This window comes from Stegostoma tigrinum, chromosome 17 (assembly GCF_030684315.1).
Source record: "Stegostoma tigrinum isolate sSteTig4 chromosome 17, sSteTig4.hap1, whole genome shotgun sequence".
NCBI lineage: Eukaryota > Metazoa > Chordata > Chondrichthyes > Orectolobiformes > Stegostomatidae > Stegostoma > Stegostoma tigrinum.
The window spans coordinates 9,102,671-9,122,586 of NC_081370.1; the positions used below are offsets into that span (position 1 = coordinate 9,102,671).

At 48.0% G+C, this 19,916-nt stretch overlaps 1 protein-coding gene across 1 annotated transcript in view; it reads left to right on the top strand.

The window, feature by feature from the left end:
* tspan4a (tetraspanin 4a) overlaps positions 1–7,848 on the top strand; it is a 56,258-nt gene extending 48,410 nt beyond the window's left edge. Inside the window, exons 6-7 of the mRNA XM_048545744.2 lie at positions 1,721–1,804; positions 6,728–7,848. Of these exons, the coding sequence (XP_048401701.1) occupies positions 1,721–1,804; positions 6,728–6,796 (153 nt within the window). The 3' untranslated portion in view covers positions 6,797–7,848. The remainder of the gene's footprint in view (positions 1–1,720; positions 1,805–6,727) is intronic.
* Positions 7,849–19,916: the final 12,068 nt, after the last annotated feature.

Here is a 19,916-nt window from a genome sequence, read left to right on the forward strand (position 1 = left end):
GCTGTGGTGTCCCTGTCACTTTGAGCCCCTGTCGCTGTGAACCCCTGTCAGTGTGAGCCCGTGTCACTGAGAGCCCCTGTCGCTCTGAGCCCCTGTCGCTCTGAGCCCCTGTCACTCTGAGCCCCTATCACTGTGTGCCCCTGTCGCTCTGAGCCCCTTTTGCTGTTAGACCCTGTTGCTGTGAGCCCCTGTTTGCTCTGAGCCCCTGTCACACTGAGCCCTGGTCACTGTGAACTCCTCTCGCTGTGAGCCCCTGTCGCTATGGTGTCCCTGTCACTGAGAGTCCCTGTCACTATGAGCCCCTGTCGCTGTGAGCCCCTGCCGCTGTGAGCCCCTGCCGCTGTGAGCCCCTGTCGCTGTGAGCCCCGTTACTACGAGCCGCTGTTGCTGTGAACTCTTCTCGCTGTAAGCCCCTGTCACTGAGACCCCTTGTCGCTGTGGTGTCCCTGTCACTTTGAGCCCCTGTCGCTGTGAACCCCTGTCAGTGTGAGCCCGTGTCACTGAGAGCCCCTGTCGCTCTGAGCCCCTGTCGCTCTGAGCCCCTGTCGCTCTGAGCCTCTGTCGTTATAAGCACCTGTTGCTATGAACCCCTTTTGCAATAAACTCCAGACGTTGTGAGCCCCTGTCGCTGTGTTCCCCTGTCGCTGTGAGGCCCTGTCACTGTGAACCCCTGTCATGGTGAGCTTCTGTCGCTATGACCCCGTCTCACTCTCAGGCCGTGTTGATATGAGCAGATGTCTCTATGTGCACCTGTTGCTGTGAACCCCTCTTGCCATGAACTGCTGTTGCTATGAGTACCTGTTTCTGCGAGCTCCTATTGCTGTGAGCCCCTATCACTATGAGCATCTATGTCTATGAACCCCTGTTGCTGTGAGCCTCAGTCCCTGTGAGCCCATCTTGCTGTGCACTCCTGTTATTGTGAGCCCCTGTCACTACAAGCCCCTGTCACTGTGAGCCCCTGTCCCCATGAGCCCCTGATACTATGAGCCCCTGTCGCTCTGAGTCCCTGTTGCCATTAGCCCCTGTCACTGTGAGCCACTGTTGCTATGAACTCCTGTTGCTGTGAGCCCCTGTCACTGTGAGACCCTGTTAATGTGTCCCTGTTGCTATGAGAATGTGAGTTGGTGTCAAGGTGATTGTAAAGATGGCTGTACCTGGGATCTAGGTGTCAGACGTTTTTCTCTGTCTCTCTGGGAAAGCGATGCCTGTCCCCAACAAGCTGGCACTGAGGTCAGGCTGAGACCATTGGCTTCCACATCCTGAGCAGCTCAATGTCTGTTGAGTGAGTCGGACAGTAAGTGTGCCAAGGCTGCCCCCTGGTCCTTGAAGTATGTGGTAGGACTGGGGCCTACAGCACAGAGCAGCCTCCCTGGCCTGGGCCAGCTCTTTGACAGGATCCACTGGGGCTTTCTGCAGAGTGGCTCAGTGCTCACTGTCTTCCCCCCATCTAGGGCTGCCTTGGTCTCTGAATCCACTACCTCCAACTGGGGTTTGAGTCAAACCAGGATCCCACTGGGGATCTAATGGGGGAGCTAACTGGAGATCCAGTAGGGAATCTCACAGATGTAACTGTGTCCAAATGGAGTTCTAGCTCGGGATGCTGTGGTTCTTGGCTTTTAAAGCAGAAGGAAATCTCCCTCCCAGTAGTAGCAGGCAGAATCAGGCTGAATGTAAAGGGTTACTCCCTGGAGACTGACAGTGACTATCTCCTTTACAACAGGCCTGCTACGAAAAGGTCAAGCTGTGGCTTCAGGACAACCTTGTTGCTCTGGGGATCTTCGCTCTTTGCACAGCCCTAGTCCAGGTAAGGAAGGACCGCCCTCGATTTACACTTTCCACACGCTCTTACTCTCAGATTGCCACCCATCCTGAACAGAACGGCCGGACATGGGGCCTGTATCATAAGGTATCGAGCCCCTCTCTCTGGGAAGGCCTTCTCTCAGAGAGTTGAGCCTCAATGCTGAAGGTGATGCAGTAAACAGGAGGATCTGGAGCACTCGGTGACCCTCAGAACATAGGGATTTGAGTGAGTGGAATCAATGTGGAACTTATGTGAAGGGTTATCGTGTCAGAGAAAGCTAGTGGACCTTTGAGGGTCTAAGGATGGGGATAGAGAAATAGTTGAAGAGTAGATGTGGTGTATATAGATGTTCACAATGTTCGACCACGAACAACACATAGTCCAGGTCATAAGGTAAACGTTTTATTTAACCAGCACCTTTGCCCAGGAGTGTGCTGGTTGAATATTCTAGTCCACATAATCAATGTGAAAACACAAACTAAGCACCAGTGACCCGGCTTCGATTCCAGCCTTGGGCGACTATCTGTGTGGAGTTTGCACATTCTCCCTGTGTCTGCGTGGGTTTCCTCCTACAGTCGAAGGATATGCAGGTTAGGTGGATTTGCCATGCTAAATCACCCATAGTTTTCAGGGATGTGTAGATTAGGTTGGTTATAGGGGGATGAGTCTGGGTAGGATGCTCTGAGGGTCAGTATGGACTCGTTGGCCCGAAGGTCCTGTTTCCACACTGTAGGGATTCTATGATTCTAAGAAGTAATAGACACATAATGCAGGGGGTATAGACATTACGGATATACTTTATTTACAGCATAAATCACTTAAGTAAAAACGCATCTTTGCCTTAAATAAACCTACAGGCAGAAAGCCTTCTCACTCACATTCTCAACTGACCATTCAGACATTGTGGTATCTGAGAAGAAATTGAATCAGTTGTTGATATTTCATGTGGCCATTCAAGTGAACAACAAGTACATTTACATTGAGGTAAATAAATTGAAAATTTTATTCTGTCCAATTGTGAATAATTGGACAGAATAAAACAGAAAACTTTGTGGTATATAACTTTTGCTGCCTTACGTACAATGCTAGTTCGTAAAGTGCCAGTTAAAATTATAATTTGCTGTGTTATTGAGCTCTGGTTAGTGGACATGAAGCAGAAAGCAGGCATTACCCAGAGGGAAAGACCAGTTGAATGGAAACAGTAATTCCTGGAAATGAATATACTGGTATTTCAGGAGCTCCATGTGAAGGTGGGTTGGTCAGTATATGACATTTGTAGGCCAAATACTTTCTCCTTTGGGGAGGACATTTTCACTCTGACACACTGTCCCTGGTGCAGTACTGCAAGGGTCTGTAGTGGAGCCTCAGATACAACGTCCAGGAATAACTTACAAAGACCAAACTGACCGCTTTCAGACTCATTGAGGACAAAGAGTTGGTGAGTGAGCTGTGAGGAGGACACAGAGAGCTACAGCAGGATAAAATCAGATTCATTTGAGTGGGGAAGAACGTGGAATGTAATGTGAGAGGGTACGGACTGACTTACTGAGATAAGAAAAGCAGAATATTCCTTAAGATCAAGAGGTGGCTCTTAAAGAAATCAAGGGAAGTTAACGAGCATTCAGGAGCAAAATGGTACGTTACCATTTATTGCACAGGGACATGAGATATGTCAGTAAAACAATTTGGCTTCGATTAAACTGAGGCTTGAGTGAGATCCCATTAAAGAGCAGTGAGTACAGTCTGCGACTCCTTATGTAAAGGAGGATAAATTTACCTGGGAAAGAATGTAATGTGGGTTCACGAGGTACAATCCTGAAGTGGGAAGACCGGATATATTTTCTCAGGAGTTAAATGAATCAGAGTCATGTCTAGGATAAGATTCCAGTCTGGAATGAGAGATTATTTGTGTGTTTGTGTGTGTGTGCATGTGTATGTCAGGGTGTGTCAGGGGGTGGTTTGGGGGATGGGGTGGGTGGTTGTGAAAGTAGAAATGCCATCAGCTGAAGGAATTGAGACACTTTAGAAACTGGTACAAGCGGTGTGCCTGTTGACCAACAGGTACATTTTTGGGTGTAAAGCTATTTGAGGATGGATGTGGGGGATAGAGTAGATTAGTGTAATAAGTAGTGAGGACAAATGTAGGTCTCTTACAGTTAGAAACAGGTGATCACCTAATGGGGAACAAAAACATTGAACACAGAATTTAATTCTGTCTTCATAAAAGAGGGCATAAATAATTTCCCAGAAATGCTGAGAAACCATGAGTTGAGTGAGAGGGAAGAATTGAAGAAATTCAGAAAGAGTGAAAAAAAGTTGCCCTAGATAAATTAATGTGGTTAAAGCCTGACAAATCTCTAAAGACTGTGCAGCTGCAGCCCAGATTACTAAAGGAAGGGGAAATAGAGGATGGATTGGTGGTCACATAGAATCCCTACAGTGTGGAAAGAGGCCCTTCAGCCCAACAAATCCACATTGACCCTCAGAGCATCCTAGCCTGACCCATCTAATCTACACATCCCTGAACACTACAGACAATTTTGCATGGCCAATCCACCTACCCTACACATCTTTAGACTGTGGGAGCAAATCCACACAGACACAAGGAGAACATGCAACTTCCACACAGTCACCTGAGGGTGGAATCGAACCCAGGCCCCTGGCACTGTGAGGCAGCAATGCTAATCACAGAACCACTGTGTTGCTATTGCCACTTTCCAAAATTCTACAGACCCTGGGGTGGTTCCTACAAATGGGAGGGTAGCTCATGTAACCCTAGTACTAAATGAAGGAGGGATAGAAAACATATAATTGCAGACCCCTCAGCCTAACATTAATAATGGGGTAAATGTGAGTGTATACTATAAAAATGTGAGTGTATACTATAAAAGATGTGATAACAGAACATTTGGAAAGCATTAACTGGACTATACAAATTCAGCAAGAGTTTATCAAAGGGAAATCGTGCTTTACTGTTTTGGAGTTTTTGGAGGATGTAACCAGTAAAGTATTGATGAGGGACAACCAGAAGACGTGTGTATTTGGATTTCAGGAAGGTCCCATGTAAGAAATTAATTGGTGACATTAAACCTTGGATTGAGATTTATTTACAAAGCAGAAACAGAGTAGGAATACATGTCTTTTTCTCAGTGACAGTGTCAGGATTGACCATTTGGAACTGACAGGGGGAAGCATTTCTTCACTCAGAGTGGGCTCACTATGACTGAGAGCTGTGGGTGCTAACTCATTGAATATATTCAACAGAGGTAAGTGTAGAGATTTTAAAGACATAAAATGGTAAAAGCAGTACAGAGAGAAAGCAGGATAGTAGCACTGAGATAGAGGAATGACCATGGTCATATTGAAGATTTGAAAAGCCTAGTTTCTCTATTGAGGCACAGATCAATCTGTCTGGTGGCAAATACAGAAGCGGCTTGATGTGGCAGAATATGGCTTTAATGTGTAAGCCTTAAAGTCAATATTCTCCATAAACTCAATATGACCCTCCCCGTATCCCACACTGTAATCCCCGTATCCCCCTTCTGTATCCCGCACTGTAATCTCCATATATCCCCTCCATATCTTGCACTGCAATTCCTGTATCCCCCTCTCCATATCTCTCACAGTAATCCCTCTAACCCCCTCTCTATATCCTGCACTGTAATCTCTGTATCCCCCCTCCGTATCCTGCACTGTCATCCCAGTATTCCCTTCGCTTTATCCTGCACTGTAATCTTTGTATGCCACGCTGTAATCCTTTTATCCCTCTCTCTGTATCCTACAGTGTAATCTCCATATCCTGCACAGTGATCCCTGAATCCCTCTCTCTGTATCTCGCACTGTAAACCCCATATCCCTCTCTCCGTATCCTGCACTGTAATCCCCATGTCCTGCACTGGAATCCCTATATCCCCTGTTCATAACCCGCCCTGTAATCCCCGTATCCAACCACCCCTGTATCCTGCAGTGTAATCCCCATATCCAACAACTCCCATATCCCACAGTGTAATCCCCGTCTCCAACATCACCCATATCCCATAGTGTAATCCCCGTATCCAGCAGCACCCATATCCCAAAGTGTAATCCCCGTATCCAACACCCCATACCCAGAGTGTAATCCCCATATTCAACATCCCCCCCAAAATCCCGAGTGTAATCTCTGTATCCAATCCCCCCATATCCCACAGTGTAATTGCTGTATCCAGCACCTCCCATATCCCACAGTGTAATCCCTGTATTCACCCCCCCCCATGTCCTGCACAGGAATCCCTATATCCCCCTTTCATAACCCACCCTGTAATCCCCGTATCCAACCACCCTGTATCCTGCAGTGTAATCCCCATATCCAACATCCCCCGTATCCCACAGTGTAATCCCCGTATCCAACACCACCCATATCCCACAGTGTAATCCCCGTATCCAACACCACCCATATCCCACAGTGTAATCCCCGTATCCAACACCACCCATATCCCACAGTATAATCTCCGTATCCAACATCACCCATATCCCACAGTGTAATCCCCATATCCAACACGACCCATATCCCACAGTGTAATCCCTGTATCCAACACCCCATACCCAGAGTGTAATCCCCATATTCAACATTCCCCTAAAATCCTGAGTGTAATCTCTGTATCCAATCCCCCCCATATCCCACAGTGTAATTGCTGGATCCAACACCTCCCATATCCCACAGTGTAATCCCTGTATTCACCACACCCCATATCCCAAGTGTAATGCCCGTATTCAACCACCCCCATATCCACAATGTAATCCCCGTATCCACCCCCCCATATCCTGCAGTTTAATCACCATATCCAACCCCCCACATCCTGTGAACACCTGCCCTTTAACTTTGCATGCCCATGTTGCCTAGCTGATGGTATAGTCAGGGATAAACTGTCTTTCTCTCATTCTCTGCAGCTCCTGGCCTTGACATTTGCGCTAACCATGTACTGTAATGTGGTGAAGACAGACACTTACTACAGCTAATGCCTGACTCCCTGGCCTGGTGTTCCCTCCGGGTAGTACCTCACCAGTGGCTCCAATATCATTTCCCATTCCATGTGAATCCCTCGAGCTCCCAGAGTCTGGCTGGTGAAGGTTCCCTGGTGTTTTGGAGCTGCTGGCAGTGGGCTGTGGAAGAGGTGCTGAATGGAGTCTGCCTCAGCGGGTTTCCTTTCGAACGCGGTATGGTTTGGAAGAACGAAAATTGGCCCCAAACTGAAGATGGCAGCTGGCCTACGGAGAGGAAGAGGGGACAGTGGGAGAAGGTTTACTGAGGTGGACAGAAATCGGTTTGTCACACCAACAGAGTCAGTCTGTGCACAAGCGATGCAAACAGCAGGACGGACAAGTTAGTGGCTCAGGACTCGAGAGTTCACAGACTGGACCACTAGCTGTTAACTGCCTGATTCTGCAGTGGGCAGCGCAGAAATAGCTGAATGGTGTTTGAAGTATCTCCTACTGCATCGCAGGATCTCAGTCTTTGCTAACCAGGAACTGAGAGATCCAAACAGTCCACTCAGAACTATCTCTGGAAGTGTGTAACATTTAGCCAAATCAGACACAGAAACCTTTTTCTCATGTGAATGTCTGCTGGAAATTATTCTCCCGAGTGATTCCAAACGGGGACCTTGCCCCTTCAAGAGGGTCACCTTTTGCATGGACAATATCATTGAGCATCATGGAGTGAGAGCCGATGGGGCAGGGAGTCAGACACACCAGCAGAACCCCAGCAGGCTGACAACACAGTCTCAGACACTAAATCCAGAGCTTCCAACTGTGCATGGAGATAGTGGTCTCAGTGTGACTCCGAAGGCAGATTTCCATAAAATGTACCCAAACTGAAAGGACAGATATTCAGGGAACATCCCGGGGCATTACTACAATCCAGGGCCATAGTATATGGAGGGCAATCGCTGGCCATGCTACAGGTCTCGGGCAGAATGGGAATCAGAGGGGATGAGGTCAACAGGTGTCAGTGTCTGTCACAGTCGGTTACAGTATCGGGGTGGGGAATGGCTGTCACAGTCTGTTACAGTACTGGGGTAGGGAGCAGTGTCTGTCACAGTCTTACAGTATCGGTGGGGGGGGGCAGTGTCTGTCACAGTCTGTTACAGTATCAGGGGGGAAGTGTCTGTCACAGTCTGTTACAGTATCGGGAGGGACAGTGTCTGTCACAGTATCGGGGGGGGCAGAGTCTGTCACAGTAACGGGGGGGGCAGTGTCTGTCACAGTACTGGGAGGAGCAGTGTCTGTCACAGTCTGTCACAGTATCGGGGGACAGTGTCTGTCACAGTATCGGGGGGGGCAGTGTCTGTCACAGTATCGGGGGGGGCAGTGTCTGTCACAGTATCGGGGGGGGGCAGTGTCTGTCACAGTCTGTCACAGTATCAGGGGGACAGTGTCTGTCACAGTCTGTCACAGTATCCGGGGGGGCGGGGGCAGTTTCTGTCACAGTCTGTCACAGTATTGAGGGGGCTGTGTCTGTCACAGTATCGGGGGGGCTGTGTCTGTCACAGTATCGGGGGGGCTGTGTCTGTCACAGTCTGTTACAGTACTTGGAGGGGGTGTGCAGTGATTGTCACAGTCGGTTACAGTATTGGGAGAGCAGTATCTGTCACAGCCTGTTACAGTATCTGGGGGCAATGACTATCACAGTCTGTTACAGTATTGGGGGGCAGTGACGGTTACAGTGTGTTACAGTGTTGGGGAGGCAGTGTATGTCACAGTCTGTTACAGTATCGGGGTGAGGGGCAGTGACTGTCAAGTTCTGTTCCAGTATTGGGGGGCGGGGGCTTTGTCTGTAACAGCCTGTTACAGAATTGGGGCAGCAGTGTCTGTCACAGAATGTCACAGTGTCGCAGGTCAGTGACTGTCACAGTCTGTTACAGTATCTGGGGTGGGAGGGGGCATTGTCTGTCACAGTCTGTTACATTTCCCGGGGGCGGGGCAGTGTCTATTAGAGTCTGTTACAGTGTCGGGGGATAGCAACAGTGCCTGTCACAGTCTGTGACAGTATTGAGGAAGCAGTGACTGTCACGGTCTGTTTCAGTATGGGGGCAGCGACTGCCATGGTGTGTTACTGTATTGGGGGGTGTTAGTGTCTATCACAGTCTGTTACAGTACCCGGGGGGGGGGGCGGGGGGCAGTGTCTGTCATAGTCTGTTACAGTATGGGGGGTGGGCAGTGTCTGTCACTGTCTGTTGCAGTATCGGTGGGCAGTGTATGTCTCAGTCTGTTACAGTACCGGGGGCGGGGTGCAGTATCTATGACAGTCTGTTACAGTATCAGGGGGAGCAGTGTCTGTCACTGTCTGTTACAGTATCGGGGCCAGTGTCTGTCACTGTCTGTTACAGTACCGGGGGGAGCAGTATCTGTCACAGTCGGTTACAATATCGGGGGGCAATGACTGTCACAGTCTGTTACAGTGTCGGGGGAGGCAGTGTGTGTCAAAGTCTGTTACACTATCGGGGTGAGTGTATTTCACAGTCTGTTACTGTATCGGGGAGCAGTGTCTGTTACAGTATTGGGGGTGGGGGTGGGGGCAGTGCGTGCCACAGTTTGTTACAGTATTGGGAGGCAGTGTCTGTAATAGTCTGTTACATTACCTGGGAGAGCAGTGTCTGTGACAGTCTGTTACAGTATCAGGGGGAGCAGCGTCCCTCACAGTCTGTTACAGTATCGGGGGGCAGTGTCTGTCACAGTCAGTTACAGTTTCGGGGGAGCATTGTATTTTCACAGTCTGTTACAGTATTAGGGTGGTAAGGTTCCTCACAGTCTGTTACATAATCTGGGGCAGCATATGCCACAGTCAGTTACAGTATCAAGGGGCAGTGACTATCACAGTCTGTTACAGTACTGGGTGGCGGCAGTGATTGTCACAGTATTGGGAGAGCAGTATCTGCCACAGTCTGTTACAGTATTGGCGGGGGGGAGGGGGGGCAGTGTCTCTCACCGTCTGTTACAGTATCTGGGGGGCAGTGACTGTTACAGTGTGGGGGGGGGGAAGTGCATATTACAGTCTGTTTCAGTATTGGGGGGACATTGTCTGTCACAGCCTGTTACAGAATTGGGGGGACAGTGACTGTCACGTTCTCTTCCGGTATTGGAGGGGCGGGGGCATTGTCTGTCACAGCCTGTTACAGAATCGGGGTGAGCAGTGTCTGTCACGGAATGTTACAGTGTCGCAGGTCAGTGACTGTCACTGTCTGTTACAGTATCCGGGGGTGGGCATTGTCTGTCACAGTCTGTTACAGGTTCAGGGTGGGAGGCAGTGTCTGTCACAGTCTGTTACATTTCCTGGGGGCGGGGCAGTGTCTGTTAGAGTTTGTTACAGTGTCAGGTGATAGCAGCAGTGCCTGTCACAGCATTGAGGAAGCAGTGGCTGTCACGGTCTGTTTCAGTATTGGGGCGCAGCGACTGCCACATTGTGATACAGTATTGGGGGCGTTAGTGTCTATCACAATCTGTTACAATATTGGGGGGCAGTGTTTGTCACAGTCTGTTACAGTACCGGGGTGGTGTCAGTGACTGTCACAGTCTGTTACAGTATTGGGGAGGGGGGCAATGTCTCTCACTGTCTGTTACGGTATAGGGGGGCAGTGACTGTTGCAGTGTGTTACAGTTTCGGGGGAGCATTGTATGTCACAGTCTGTTACATTACCCGGGGGCGGGGGACAGTGTCTATTACAGTCTGTTACTGTATCGGGCAGCAGTGACGGTTACAGTCTGTTACAGTGTCGAGGGGCAGTGACATTCACATCTGGTATTGTATCGGGGGACAGTGTGTGTCAAAGTCTGTTACAGTATCGGGGGGGCATATCGGATCCCTGGAATGGTAGGTTTAACGTATGATGAACAGCTAAGGATCCTGGGATTGCAGTCATTAGAGTTTAGAAGGTTGAGGGGAGATCTAATAGAAACTTGCAAGATAATGCATGGTTTAGAAGGGGTGGAAGCTAGGAAGTTGTTTCCGTTAGGTGGGGAGACTAGGACCCATGGGCACAGCCTTAAAATTAGAGGGGGTAAATTTAAAACTGAAATGAGACGACATTTCTTCAGCCAGAGAATGGTGGGCTTGTGGAATTCATTGCCATGGAGCGCAGTGGAGGCCGGGACGTTGGATGCCTTCAAGGCAGAGATTGACAAATTCTTGATCTCAGAAGGCATCAAGGGCTACAAGGAGAGTGCAGGGAAGTGGAGTTGAAATGCCCATCAGCCATGATTTAAATGGTGGAGTGGACTTGATGGGCCGAATGGCCTTACTTCCACTCCTATGTTTTACAGTCTTTATGGTCTTTGTGGCAGTGTCTGTCACAGTTTGTTACAGAATCAGGGAGTGCAGTGCGTGTCACATTCTGTTAGAGAATCAGGGAGCAGTGACTGTTACAATCTGTTACACTATCGGGGAAGCAGTGTCTGTCACAGTCTGTTACAGTATCGGGGGGGGCAGTGTCTGTCACAGTATCGGGGGGCGCCAGTGTCTGTCACAGTCTGTTACGGTATTGGGAGGCAGTGACTGTCACAGTATCGGGGAGGCAGTGTCTGTCACAGTCTGTTACAGTATCGGGGGGGGGCAGTGTCTGTCACAGTATCGGGGGGCGCCAGTGTCTGTCACAGTCTGTTACGGTATTGGGAGGCAGTGACTGTCACAGTATCGGGGAGGCAGTGTCTGTCACAGCCTGTTACAGAATCAGGGGGGAGCAGTGTCTGTCACAGAATGTTACAGTGTCGCGGGTCAGTGACTGTCACAGTCTGTTACATTTCCTGGGGGTGGGGCAGTGTCTGTCACAGTCTGTTACAGTACTGGGGGGCAGTGTGTCACAATCTGTTACAGTATCGGGGGGCAGTGACTATCACAGTCTGTTACAGTACTGGGTGGGGCAGTGATTGTCACAGTCTGTTACAGAATTGAGGGGACAGTGTCTCTCACTGTCTGTTACAGTATTGGGGGCAGTGACTGTCACAGTCTGTTACAGTATCCGGGGGGCATTGTCTCTCACTGTCTGTTAGAGTATTGGGGGGGCAGTGACTGTCACAGTCTGTTACAGTGTTGGGGGGCAGCGACTGCCACAGTGTGTTACAGTATTGGGGGGGTTAGTGTCTATCACAATCTGTTACGGTATCCGGGGCGGGGGAGGGACTGTCACAGTCTGTTACAGTATTGGGGGGCTGTGTCTGTCACTGTCTGTTACATTATCTGGGGGGGGGTCAGCGACTGCCACAGTGTGCTACAGCATTGGGGGGACAGTGTCTCTGAAAATCTGTTACAGTATCGGAGAGTTCAGTGTCTGTCACAGTGTTACAGTATCCGGAGGCGGGGGGGGGCAGTGTCTGTCACAGTCTGTTACAGTTTCAGGGGAGCATTGTATGCCACAGTCTGTTACAGTATTAGGGGGCAGTGACTGTCACAGTCTGTTACATTATCTGGGGTGGGGTGGCAGTGTCTGTTACAGTCTGTTACAGTATCGGGGGAGCAGAGTCTGTCACAGTCTGTTACAGTATCGGGGGAGGCAGTGACTGTCACAGTATCGGGGGGGGGGCAGTCTCTGTCACAGCCTGTTACAGAATCAGGGGGGAGCAGTGTCTGTCACGGATTGTTACAGTGTCGCAGGTCAGTGACTGTCACAGTCTGTTACATTTCCTGGGGGTGGGGCAGTGTCTGTCACAGTCTGTTACAGTACTGGGGGGCAGTGTGTCACAATCTGTTATAGTATCGGGGGGGCAGTGACCTTCACAGTCTGTTACAGTATCAGGTGGGCGGGAAGTGTGTGTCACAGTCTGTTATAGTAACTGGGGGGCAGTGTCTATCACAGTCTGTTATAGAATCAGGGAGGGCAGTGTGTGTCACAGACTGTTGCAATCTCTTCCAATACTGGGGGGGCAATGACTGTTACAGTCTCAGGGAAGCAATGACTGTCACAGTCTATTACAGTATCTGGGGGAGCAGTGATTGTCACAGTCTGTTACAGTATTGGGGTGTGGAGGGCAGAGAGTGTCACAGTATTGTGGGGGTGAGTGTCTGTCACGGTGTTAGAGTATCGAGGGGGGCAGTGTCTGTTACAGTCTTATTACAGTATCTGTGTGGGCAGTGTATGTCACAGTTCATTACAGTATTGAGGGAGCAGTGTACGTCACAGTCTGTACAGCTTTGGGGTGGCAATGACTGTTACAGTGTCAGGGCGTAGCAGTGCCTGTCACAGTCTGTTACAGTATTGAGGGAGCAGTGTACGTCATAGTCTGTTTCATGATCAGGGGACAGTGTATGTCACAATCTGTTACAGTATTTGGGTCAGTGACTGTCACGGTCTGTTTCAGTATTGGTGGCGGCAGTGACCGCCACTGTGTTACAGTATTGGGGGTTTAGTGTCTGTCACGGTTGTTACAGGATCCGGGGGGGGGGGGGGGGGGCGTGGGGGGGGGGTGGGATTGTGGGGGTTGGTGTCTGTAATATTCTATTACAGAATCCAGGTGAGCAGTGACTGTCACAACCTGCTACAGTGTCTGTCACAGTCTGTTTCAGTGTCAGGCAAGCAGTGACTGTCACAGTCCATTACAGTTTCAGGGTGGGGTGGTCAGTGTCTATCACAGTCTGTTGTAGTATTGGGGGAGCAGTGACTGTCACAGTCTGTTACAGTATCAAGGGGCAGTGACTGTCACAGCCTGCTACAGTACCTGGGGGGCGGGGGGGGGAGCATTGTCTGTCACAGTCTGTTACAGTAACAGGCAACCAGTGACTGTCACAGTTCCTTACAGTATTGGGTGTGGCAGTGACTGTCACAGTCTGTTACAGTATCAGGGGACAGTGTGTGTCACAGCCTGTTACAGTACTTGGGGGGGGGGCATTGTCTGTCACGGTCTGTTACAGTATCTGGGTGTGGGGGGGTGCAGTGACTGGCACAGTCTGTTACAGTATCGGGTGGGCAGTGTGTGTCATGGTCTGTTACAGTATTGGGGGGCAGTGTCTGTCACAGTCTGTTACAGTATCAGGAGGCGGCAGTGAATGTCACAGTATTTGGGGCAGTTTCTGTCACAGTGTGTTGCAGTATCTTGGGTGGAGCAGTGTCTGTCACATTCTGTTACAATATTGGCGGGGGCAATGTGTGTGGTGCAGTGTGTTTCATGGTCTGTTACAGTATCGGGGGGGGGCAGTGTGTGTCACTGAGCTGAGTGGTCATTATAATCTGTAATGGAATTGTAATGAAATGTAAATCATTTGTAGCGTTTCAACATGTGTCTAGTTTAATATTAATTGTCAGCATTATGTACAAATTGTTATTTGTCTGATGTTTGGTTCACAGAGCCATATATCTGTCTGAAATGGTGCAAATAAATTCCTCTGTTTCACTGTGCAAAGTGTTGTTCACATTTTTCTGCAGATTTACACTCTGTAAATCCAGGCGTACATATATTCAGTACAGGAACCTTTGACTGAGGAATATTTGAATTGGGAACAGGAACATTTCAGAAGGAGTAACCATTCTGAAACCCCCCACCCCTCAAGCTGCCAGACCTGACCCAACCTCCCTCTGACACCCTAACTCCTCTCTTCAAATTGTCAAGCTGCATTGTTTTGTAGAAAACAGCACAGTGGCAAACTGTGTGAGATCATTAATCCGTGGAAAATTTCAGTCAGGGTAGAATTCAACCGTATAGTGATCACTAATCTTGAAAATATTGTTGATTTGTCCTTTTCATTAAATTACACTGAATCTAACAATCTTAAATCATAACACCGCCCTAAGTGGGCAAAAAACCCTCATCTTAGTCTTTAAACGAGACCTCATGTCTGAAATTGTCCCCTTTCCCTTCCCCCAAGAGACAACATCCTCCCACAGTGTAATGGCTCAGGGTGGGGGGGAGCGGGGGATATATCTAATACATCCAGCTCTTGTTGTTCTAAAGCTCAAATGGTACGGCCCTAACCTGTTCCTTCTTTCTTTAGAAGATAAGCCCTTTACCCTGGAATGTGTTGAGCAAACCTTTTCTGATCTGCTGCCCAGAGCAATTTGAAAATATTATGAATCAGAAGAATAAAACTGTATGCAGTAATCCAGATGTGGTCTCACAAATGCCTTGTACAGCTACATAGAACATAGAACGTTACAGCACAGTACAGGCCCTTTGGCCCTCGATGTTGTGCCGACCTGTCACACCGATCTCAAGCCCATCTAACCTACACTATTCCATGTACGTCCATATGCTTATCCAATGACGACTTAAATGTACCTAAAGTTGGCGAATCTACTACCTTTGCAGCCAAAGCGTTCCATTCCCTTACTACTCTCTGAGTAAAGAAACCACCTCTGACATCTGTCCTATATCTTTCACCCCTCAATTTAAAGCTATGCCCTCTTGTGCTCGCCGTCACCATCCTAGGAAAAAGGCTCTCCTATCCACCCTTTCTAACCCTCTGATTATTTTATATGTTTCAATTGTCACCTCTCAACCTTCTTCTCTCTAATGAAAACAGCCTCAAGTCCCTCAGCCTTTCCTCGTAAGACCTTCCCTCCATACCAGGTAACATCCTAGTAAATCTCCTCTGCACCCTTTCCAAAGCTTCCACATCCTTCTTATAATGCGGTGACCAGAACTGTACGCAATACTCCAAGTACGGCCACACCATAGTTTTGTACAGCTGCAGCATAACCTCTTGGTTCCGGAACTCGATCCCTCTATTAATAAAAGCTAAAACACTGTATGCCTTCTTATCAGCCCTGTCAACCTGGGTGGCAACTTTCAAGGATCTGTGTTCACGGACGCCGAGATCTCTCTCTACACTACCAAAAATCTTACCATTAGCCCAGTACTTTGCCTTCCGGTTACTCCTACCAAAGTGCATCACCCCACACTTGTCTGCATTAAACTCCATTTGCCACCTCTCAGCCCAGCTCTGCAGCTTATCATGTTTCTCTGCAACCTACAGCATTCTTCGTCACTATCCACAACTCCACCGACCTTAGTGTCGTCTGCAAATTTACTAACGCATCCTTCTACGCCCTCATCCAGGTCATTTATAAAAATGACAAACAGCAGTGGACCCAACACCGACCCTTACGGTACACCACTAGTAACTGGAAAAGCTGCCTATTTCTGATTCCCATTCCTTTTGTAATAATCACCATTTGCTTTCCAGATTATTTGCTGGACCTGTATATTTGTTTGATGTGCGGGACTCCCAGGTCCCACTCAGCCATTGGGACTTGCACATTCTTATCGCTGTATATCCAAGATGCTACAGACCAAACTCACCTGCTCCATCTGTTTCCTTCCCTTTTCTTCTCTGTTTTGTGTTTTTCTTTTCTCTCCTTTCTCCCCCCAGCCTGAGACACAGTACAGATCCAGTGAAGCAGCCTCCTGAGATAACACAGTGTGGAGCTGGAGGAACACAGCATGCCAGGCAGTACCAGAGGAGCAGGAAAGCTGATGTTTTGGGTTGAGACCCTTCTTCAGAAATGAGGGAGGGGTAGGGGCCCAGAAATAATTAGAGGAGGGGCAGGGCTGGGGAAGGTAGGTGCAATAGTGATAGGTGAGTGCAGGTAAGGAATGGTGGAGATTGGTCAGTGACATGGGAAGAGCGGATAGGTGGGAGAGAAGATGGACAGGTTATGTCACACCAAGGATGCGGAGATGAGAGGGAGGATTGGTCATGGGATGAGGCCAGGTTTTTGGCGAGATTTTAAAACTGGTAAAGTCCACACTGAGGCCATTGGATTGCAGGCTCCCGAGGCAGAATATGAGGTGCTGTTCCTCTCGTTACCGGGTGGCATTATGACACTGGAGGCGGCCCAGGATGGACATGGCGCCCAGGGAGTGGGAGGGAGAGTTGAAGTGGCTCACGACTGGAAGGTATTGTCGTTTGTTGTGTACAGAGTGCAGGTGCTTCATGAAACGATCCCAGAGTCTGCATTTGGTCTCACCGAGGTACAGTAGGCCACATTGGGAGTAACAGATACAGTAGACCAGGTTGGAGGGCGTACAGGTGAACCCGACAGATATCCGAGGCTCCCTCCTGGCTAGGCATGGCGGTCTCTCGGTTGGGCAGGTTGGGCTGTAAGCGGTACGTGGCAGTCTCTCAGCGCAGTGTGGCTTGAGCATGGAAATGTGGTCTTGAGGCAATTACTCAACGTATGGTCCCACCGTGGTTAAATACTTAAGAGACTGTAATGTTTGAATTTACAGCTTTATTTCTTTATTTTCTGCTTAAAACTAAGAAGGTCTACAATGTGTAACTTTTAATGTTATTTTGTATGTATTTACTGTAATTACAGCAATGTTTAGCTTTTAACTTTGTTTTTTCTATCTAGCTTGTTCTTAAGATCCTGTACCCAGGTACTATGTACTTAGGATGAGTGTAATGATTATGATACACTTTTCAGTGTACTTGACAAAATTGACAATAAAATCTAAATCTAAATAACAAAGTGAAAATTTATTTCAATCACTTTCACCCATCCACTCGACATTTGAAAATGCTCAAAACTACCCCATTTACCTGCTTTGCATCCCCAGATTGACAGAAAGCACAGAGCAACATTCTGTCTTTAGGAACAATTGTTGTTTATTACAGGTAATTGACTTCAGCTCCAGGTAAAACCGTGAAGAATCAGTGACAGGTAACCCTCCTGGTAAAACTCTCAGCCCCTTATGGACTCTCCCTCTGCATGCGCGTACACACTATCTCACACGTGCGCGCGCACACACACAAACACAGACTGACTGACAAAATCAATGGGTATTATGGACAGAGGGAGAGTCTGGGGAGGCAGTTCAATGGTTCCCATCTACAGGGTGTACTCAGATGGTCCTTTGTCAATCAGAACTTTTTTTATGATCTCTCTTCTCCAGATATGTTCACAAGTTTTCAGGAGGTACAGAATGGTTCACACTTATGAAGGTCTCTGAGTTATTAATTAGAATTCACAGGTTATGGCAACTAGAAAGGGGAAATAAATGGACTGTCTTCAAGTTAGCGATGCTATTCACTGTAGGTACAAGGACAGTTGCTTCCCTATCAGAGGCTTGAGGGCTTCCAATCAAATATTCACATCCACAGCTACTTGGGAGACAATCACATGGTTGTTGGCAAACTGGTCACTAGTCCATAACCACCTGTTGCCAGTTAAATCTATCTAGCCCTACCCCAGTTCCAGCTCAGCAGTGAGAACGTAAGAAATAGGATCAGGGGTAGGCCATCTGGTCCCTCAAGGCCACTCTGCCATTTAATAAGACCATGGCTGATCTTCTCATGGACTCAGCTCCACTTACACCATAGCCCTTAATCGCTTTACTATTCAAAAATCTATCTTTGTCTTAAAACATTCAACAAGGGACCCTCAACTGCATAACTGGCTAGGAATTAATGTTCTCCTCAATTCAGTCCTAGATCTACTCCTACTTATTTTGAGGCGATGTCCCCTAGCTTCAGTTTCACCTGTTAGTGGGAATAACCTTCCTGCTTCTAGGTTATCTATAACTAGGCTTCTCCCACCACATGACCAAGCAGCTGTGCAAACAGTACTCACAATAAGGGTAAAGTTATCAGCTTTTTAAATGGGCAGCAATCCCTGTTTTTCTTTTAAAAAAATCTTTCCCCATTTCAGTCTGCAGGCGTAAATGCAGTAAAATAGAAAATCATCGTCCTGACACCTGAGGCTAAAAATGTTTAGGCAAAAATCATCCAATCAAGTCTTTCCTTTCTCTCCTGAGGTGTTTAACTCAAGTGTTCATACACTCAAACCTTGCAGAGCAATTTCAGCATTGAGTGCATTAACCCTGTCAGAACTGTGCCGATCTCAAGTATTTCTTCTGTGCATCTTCACTGACAGACAGGGCAGGGTGTAGGCCTGCTCCATGGCCTGATAGCTGTAACTTCGGAGTAGATAATGTGCCCCAGAGGTCTGTAGTGCAGATCCCCTTGTCAGCCACAACTCACCCGCAATCAGTCTGAACATAAAATCTTCAGAAACACCAGCAGGAGTAGGCAATTTGGCCTCTCATTCATTGAGAATATGACTGATCTGACTTGGCTCAACTCTACTTTATTCATCCAATCACCCTCAAATTCCTCGCAGATTAAAAATCTCTCTCATTCAGGCTCACAATGTCAGACACTGACAGTCATCGATGATTCACCTCAGCCTGACCTCTAAAACTGAGGTTCCTGATTGGCAGTTTCATCATTAGCAATGTTCCACCCTGAAATTAATCACAGTATAATTGATCAAAGTCTCCCAGTCCTTATCTCCGAAATAAGCTCATGAATAGGGCCAGGTGGGATGGTGGGAAAGTGGCACTTCATTGTTCCCTATTTAAACACAATCTGTTTAATTGGACAGCACCATTTGATTTAAACACAATCTCAGTTTAATTGGACAGCACCATTTGATTTGTGTGTACACACACACACACACACACACACACACCCCCCCAATGCTAATGGTTTGGATAAGTGGCAGTCAGCAAGGTCTGAAGAGTATTTAAGAATGTAGGAGGCAGAAATACATCAAACCTTTAGGCAACTCTGGCTTGTCATTAACACCCTTGGTTTGAAGTGTTCAGCAGTGATGAATTAGTTACACAGCAGTACAGGGCGCACACACACACAGAGCCAGGAGTCAATGCTGATCAGGACAGCTCCTAGCGAACGTTACTGTCTTCAGTTCCCTGCAGCTCCAGGCCCTGCTGTGTTGTCTCCTACCAGTGTGAGAGGCACTTAGAACTGACTGTTATGAATTCAATCAATTACTTTTAATTAGTAAAATCCACAAAGTTTGGAAAGATAAGGTCAGGCCAGAGACAGCAGACAGCTCCTACTAAGCTGAGCTTTGACGAGTCTAATAACTATTGGAATATGAGAGGCAGTTTTCAATTAATAAGTCCCGCCATGTCTGACTGGTAAACCCAATCACAAATAGAAGTTCCTTTGCTTTTGCCTGATTGGTGTTAATACCCTCAAATCCCTTTCACTCATCAGTAGAGGACAGGGGCAGATTATGACTGCAACAGGCACAGTATCATCCTCATCTCGAGTTCAGCAAAGTTACCTCAAATGTCGGTTATATATTGAGCCAGGGATTCAGTCTGTCTGCGTTCAACAATGTAAACA